At 37.9% G+C, this 6,454-nt stretch overlaps 1 protein-coding gene across 2 annotated transcripts; it reads right to left on the bottom strand.

Annotated features, from left to right (window-relative positions):
• Positions 1 to 313: 313 nt before the first annotated feature.
• On the bottom strand, positions 314 to 6,215 carry LOC147849861 (uncharacterized). 2 transcript variants are annotated; one of them, XM_087337219.1, is made up of 5 exons: positions 6,041 to 6,215; positions 4,327 to 4,927; positions 1,508 to 1,862; positions 1,047 to 1,124; positions 314 to 788 (listed from the first exon to the last, which is right to left on the bottom strand). In XM_087337219.1, the coding sequence occupies exons 2-5, from the start codon at positions 4,881 to 4,883 to the stop codon at positions 738 to 740; spliced, it is 1,041 nt and encodes a 346-aa protein (XP_087193345.1). In that variant the 5' UTR covers positions 4,884 to 4,927; positions 6,041 to 6,215; the 3' UTR covers positions 314 to 737. The 2 variants fall into 2 exon arrangements, with proteins under 2 accessions (XP_087193345.1, XP_087193344.1); XM_087337218.1 differs by having other exon boundaries at positions 4,327 to 4,902.
• Between the last annotated feature and the right edge of the window lie 239 nt (positions 6,216 to 6,454).

The following is a 6,454-nucleotide window of genomic DNA, read 5'->3' as shown; positions in this document are numbered from 1 at the left end:
TGTTCAAGCATGATAAATTTGCCACAAAAACTTTAGAGAATAAGTGATTTACTTCCTAACAAGGTATCAAATAGACATTCAAATGGATCAATTTCACCTAAAAAATGACCATACTGCATACAAGACTGTTGATTGAAAAGAGTAACACATCTTTTCTTCTATCGAGTCTCCATAAGGGGGGTTAACCACCTGAAAATAAAACCCATGAAGTGTCGACACTTTGTAAAATATCCTTCGAAAAGGCCGAAAAGTAGACTTCTTCTACTTACTAGATCTTCTCTTTTCGATGCTTTCGAATTCTTTTAATGATTCATGAATAAGAACCTTAGGTCTTCGCTTCACTATGGAAATTTCACAAAAGAGTCGATATGAGTTATCTAAGTAATTACAAGAAACCAAAGTGCCTACATACCTCCAAAAACATTCATCGTACAACATAATAGCGCATTTTGGGTTATAAAGAAGATAAGAGTAATACAAGACACAAGCTCATTTTTTGGGTATGAGCAATGCTTCCTAAATCAACATGCCCGTGGGTAGTAGGGGTATGCATGTCATCTTTTTCCATCGTGTGTTTTCCGAAGGCATGTTCTCAAAGCTGAGCGGAGGGGAGAGCAGCTTCGGTACCCAAACAGAAATATGGTGATCAAGACCACTTTCGTATCTTGATTATAACACATCAAAGGAATAAATCAATCATTAGATAGATGCCTTTCTTTCGTCGGCTTGGAATGTTTTCACTCCGAGTCTGATTCAAAGCTCTCCATCGCCTTGAGCCCTCCATGATTCTACAAAACAGAGATGAATTTATTATGATAAAAAAACCAAAAACCATCAGGGAAACATAATTGATTCAATGGAAACACCTAAAAAGCATGTGTACTTGTGAGTATGAATAGAGATGCAATAATGAGATGTGAATGCACTAATCGTCGTATAAAAATCAATCTACCCAAAAGAGTTTCTGTGAATTGAGATGCAAAAACAAGCATTCGTTGAATCAATCAATTAAAAGATGGAAACACTGAAAAGTATTACATGTTTACCTTTTTCGCATTTTTCTTCTCTCTTACGTCATATCGTCCATGCGACAAGTCACTGAGCCAATATCCAGGAGTACAAAACTACATACAAAGAAACCCCCATCTCTTTCTTATCAGTCTTCAAGCTTTAACTACTCTAATAACAAATCTGATGATAGGTGAGGAAAAAAACTCAAATGTTTTATTTATCACTATTCGGTGAAATAACAGAAAAACAGGGAAAAGACCAAAAATCTCAAGCTTATAGGTTATTAACAAAATATTCCCGAGTCTTCGAAAAATTACAAGAATACCCCTATGCAGTACAACGGAAGGGTATTCTTAACCATTTTAAAAGCTTCAGGGTTATGTCAGTGTTTCGCCTCAAGAAAAGAACTTGAGAAACATCTGGCAAATCGCTAGAGTATTTTTGGAGTTTTCCAAACCCAAAGATGAAATCCCAAAGAGGATTAGAAATGCCTTACCAGGAGGGCTTTCTCGACGACTTTGGGACGTTTCTTTGGACGTTGTGGAGGCTTGTTTCCTTTAAAAACAAGAAAGTCGTCCTCTTTCTCTTTCCGATTGAGGACAAGGATGATCCGAGGCCATTCATGGGAGAGCAAACTATTACAATCAGCAGATGTTTGTCGTTCCACACTGTCGTTATGTCCACCATCATCATTATTATTATTACCTCCTCCCACATGCCTTTTTGATTGACCTGACAATTTATTCCTTGAATCTCCTCCACCATATCTTACAGTATCAGAAGGTCGTCTTGAATCTCCTCCAGTGTGCTTGAAGTTGTCAATATTGATATTTGTTCTCCTATTACTACTCCTGGAAAGGAAGCTATCTCTCTCTCTCTCTCTCTCTCTCTCTCTCTCTCTCTCTCTCTCTCTCTCTCTCTCTCTCTCTCTCTCCATGGGTTGGGCACATGATATGATGATCTCCAACAACCAACAACCACCCTAACAACCACGCTAGAGGCTACAGCCTTAAAGGACAACCATTGTATTGTTCAATGAATTTCAAAAAGACTTTCCAGACAATCCCAAGGGCAATGCTATGAGAAGGACTTGAGAGTACAAGAGAATTCAAGAGCACAATGGTATGGAACAGGTGGAAAACCAGTCATTGGCCATTTCAGTATTGTTTCTGACCAATGCATACAATGTTATACTTTCAGCATATTTTCAATGAGACTCCAAAAGCTTTTAGACACAGATTAATACTTTTCTTTGAGCATAATAGCCTACCGATCAGCATGGCTGGGACCAAACTGATATTGAGCAGCCAGCACTGTCCTAAGAAGAAAAGGCAATTGAAGCAGTTTAGTACAGATTCACAAACCTCGGAATTGCATGCCTGGTCAACAAACTTAGAACAGGTGTCTAGATAAAAGAATGAAAGCCAGCACAGCCCGTCTACTATGAATTTGAGAACATGTTCCACTGGAGCACAACTGAAAATCTGAGAGATTAAATAATAGTTATCAATGCATGCCAGGTTCAAACTTTGCTATATGAGCCTGTGGTTCAGGGTGGCCGTATTCAGCAAGCTCATGAAATGAAATACAGAAATTACAAAACAGTGTTCTACACCATCAATGCTTCGAAATCATCTCCCAAGCTGGAAGGGAAATTGCATGCTTACAGATAATAACAGAAAAGCAAATTCCTTTTATCTTATTGGGTCCAAAACCTCTGGTAATGATCAACCTGATTGTATGTGGAAATTTTTTTGAATGTGACACAACGGAGAAGAAATGAACAGGAGAACATGAGTCAATGTTTTGCACAGCCTCATTGAAAACCCAACACACAAAATGGAGAACAGCCCAACATAAATCTAAGTTACAGTGCTAAAGCAGCCATATCAATACTCCCCATTGGGAGCATTATCCAAGGTGTCTGGCCAATGCCCAACCTCACATCTGCACACCCATACCAAAGTGTGTCAGATGTGGCATCACACTAATACATGGCTCAGACACATTGACAATAGAAACTAGGGCCTAACCAAATATTGAGCAGCAAAACAGAATATGTGACCAATGTTGTGCCAATGTACCAGAAACAGAAGAACATGTCACATTGGAATGCATCACAGAAGAGGACATCAGGCATGACTTTCGAGGATCCTACTAGGTTGTATTAGATTTCAAGAACTCCTAAAGAGGATGGAACCATCACTAATGGCACTCGAAATTCTTCTTGCCTATTCACTCAATCAAATAGACAACCTTAATAATTACTTTCCACTTTTTCTTTTTGGTCTGCTTTTTTCTACCAAGACACTCCTCCAGGACTTGCATCGTAATCTTTTGATTCCACTTAGATTAATAAATAGATACTTATGGCACCCTAAGTTTCAGACCACCCAGTGTATTGTGTTAATTATACTAGCCATTACTCTCTTCTCAAGCATACTTTTAATTGTTCATGTTAGTGTGAAAGCAAATTATTGGTAAAGATGTTAATCACAGCCCACTAAGTTTGTTAGAGCCAATTCATGTGTCATGTATTGAATGAAGGTTGTCGCTTTGGTATCATAGAGAATTCTAGGTTTACATTTCATTCTGAGTTATAACTTTATACCATACAACTGCAGAGTATGTAAGTTCAAAACCAGTGCCAATCTTTGTTTCAAAAACTATAGAAGTAACCTCGATATAATTATAATTCTATAAGTCTTGCCTTCTAACTATCTGTTGTGAAAAGATATATAAAAAAACTCTAGCTTTTTTCCCGAAATTGACTTTTGCATGAATCTTCTCTTTTTCCTCAATTTCCTTTTACAGCTAATTTTTTTCTCCTTTTGATTGTCCAGCCTACTGAAACTTAACCTATGGGACACTTTTTATGCTTGAAAGTACTGATTGGATTTTTTTTTATCTGTATTCTCGTATCACATGCATAAGTCTTAAAATACTATGCATAAATCGCTTTGTCAAACATGGTAAACACACAATATTGTACGACTTAACAGCCTTTATTTTATTTCTCATATTTTGATCATTGTGTATTCCTTCCATCGCTTTGTCAAACATGGTAAACACACAATATTGTACGACTTAACAGCCTTTACTTTATTTCTCATATTTTGATCGTTGTGTATTCCTTCCATCGCTTTGTCAAACATGGTAAACACACAATATTGTACGACTTAACAGCCTTTATTTTATTTCTCATATTTTGATCGTTGTGTATTCCTTCCTCTCTCCTCTTATCTCTCATCCCACTCACCTCACACTTCAAATCGTCTCATCTCTATTGAAATGTATTAGCTTGTTGAGATTTACCTGGACATTTCATGATCCTTGTCTCTGGAATGGCCAGGGACAATCCTCTGCTTTGAGAGAGCATGATTATGGTTCCGAATCCTCGAGGCAATACCACCATCATCATTCACTGAAACCGATCCCACTGCTTTCTTAGCCTTATCCTTAGCCTTGGTTTCTATGCGAGAAGCACCAGCACCAGTGTTCGATTTTGATGCTGAATCATCTTCTTCGCGAACCCGGGCCCGCCCACGCTTAACTGGTGGTTGTTCAAGTCTATTACACCGAGATCTCTTCCGAACACCCCACTGTGGCAAAAGACTATCTAGTTCACCTGCCTTTTTCTTCTTATTACTATTGTTCTTATTCTTATTGTTATTCACAGTGGTTTCAAGCTCGCCTTCTACTGCGATGTTACTATTATTGGAACCTTCCATTAAGCGAATCGGAAGAATTTCGTCGTGGTTTCGGCTCGGAAACAAAATCGCTTGTTTTACTTTCTTGTTTGGGTCTTCGGGGATCCCTTCGGATTTAGTAGTTTTCTTCCTTTCAAAAGTCTGAGAAGAGGCTTGTTGCATTGCGACTTCTTGCTCCGTCCTGAAAAACCATCAAATCACCTTCCCTAATATCACCATCATATGTAGGAAATTTAAACATCCAAATGAGTTATTTTTGAAAGCCAAAACGCAATTTAGAAAGATAATAATAATAATAATAAACATAATATTTCACAGAATGAATCCCTAAATATCCTAATTTAAACCTAACCCCTTATCATTCTGAAGATCTAAGAACACATATTTCATATATTAAAACTCAAGATTTCTTAAACCTTATGATCCTGAAAATAGCCACACAAACCCAGTCCAGAAGAAAATCATATATCCTCTTACCCTAACTGCATTCTAAGTCTTCCCATTTCTGAAGATCAAAGAGAACCCATTTCTAAGATTAGATACCTGAACTCACTAAGCCTAACCATTTCTGAAGATCAAAGGAAAAAACCAATTAACGGAATGAAACCCTAGATTCCCTAAACCTAATCTCTTTGCTTTCTGAAAGACCAAAGAGCTCCCATTTCCACAGAATGAACCCCTAACTTCTCTCACCAATTGGTTTCTGAATATCAGAATGAAAACGATTCATAGATTGAAACCATAAATGCTAGTCTTCTGTCCTGAAGATCAAGGAAACCCCATGTTACGGAAATACACCATAAATGCCATTACCGTTTTCTTTCTGAAAAGATCAACAGAAACCCCATCTGATAAAATGTAACTCTAAGTGTTGGAACCTTGATCCTGACTATTTTCTTTCTGAAAATTAAACTGAATCCATTACACAGAATTAAACTCAACATGCAGAAACCCTCAAAGTTTTCCATTCAGCAGATAAAAGAAATTACTTTCACGGAGTTTTAACTGTAAATGCCCTAACCATAAGACTAGCCCAAAGCTCTTTCCTTTATGAAGATCAAAGAAAATCCCTTTTCACGGAACGAAACCCTAGATTAGATGCCATTTCACAGAATGTAACACTAACCCAAAAGATCCCTATCTATGGATCGCAATGGAAAGGAGCTCTTTATTCTAACACTGATGAAAAAAATTCCCATTGACTAAACTTGCCCCAATAAAGAACACACATGGCTCGATTTATACTAATAATCTGCTAGCATAGCATAGGAACAATACACAGTATAGAAGAAGGAGAGGAAAGAAAGCAGGATACAAACCTCATAGTGAAGGAGGAGGAGGAGAAGAAGAAAGAAAATGATGAGGAAGCATGAAGCAGATTATTATGGTGATATGACTACTGATTGGACGGACCTATGGAAAGCAGCTACTATGTGTGTGATTCTTCTTCTGTTTCTTCTTCTTCTTCTTCTTCTTCTTCTTCTACTTCTTCTTTCTTCTTCTTCTTCACACGGAATCGGAGAAGAAGAAACAGAGAAGGATGGGATGAAGGGGAAGGGAATGGAAGGGAAGGGAAGAGAAATACATTTGGGCGTTTTCAGACATGGATGTGGGCTTTGCTGCTAAGTTCTCACATCTTCAAGTTTTGGGTGGAAGTTTTGGGTAGGCGTCCATCGATCGATTCCTCACAAAATCCTGCGATTCGTTCGGACTCTCGCCAGACTAAATTGTAA

Source organism: Azolla caroliniana, unplaced genomic scaffold, assembly GCF_043228905.1.
Source record: "Azolla caroliniana isolate FFs.n. ecotype wild unplaced genomic scaffold, voAzoCaro1.0.p SCAF_22, whole genome shotgun sequence".
NCBI classification, from domain to species: domain Eukaryota; kingdom Viridiplantae; phylum Streptophyta; class Polypodiopsida; order Salviniales; family Salviniaceae; genus Azolla; species Azolla caroliniana.
Note: the sequence above shows the minus strand (reverse complement) of the source record. Positions and strands in the feature narration are given on the sequence as shown.

Bases quoted from the DNA above. Each gene is read 5' to 3' on its own strand.
- LOC147849861 (XM_087337218.1), bottom strand. The intron at 1,863-4,326 runs GTAAATCTCAAC...CTTCCTTTCCAG, and splicing joins AAGGATCATGAAATGTCCAG to GAGTAGTAATAGGAGAACAA. The intron at 789-1,046 runs GTAAACATGTAA...TCTGTTTTGTAG, and splicing joins AGAAGAAAAATGCGAAAAAG to AATCATGGAGGGCTCAAGGC.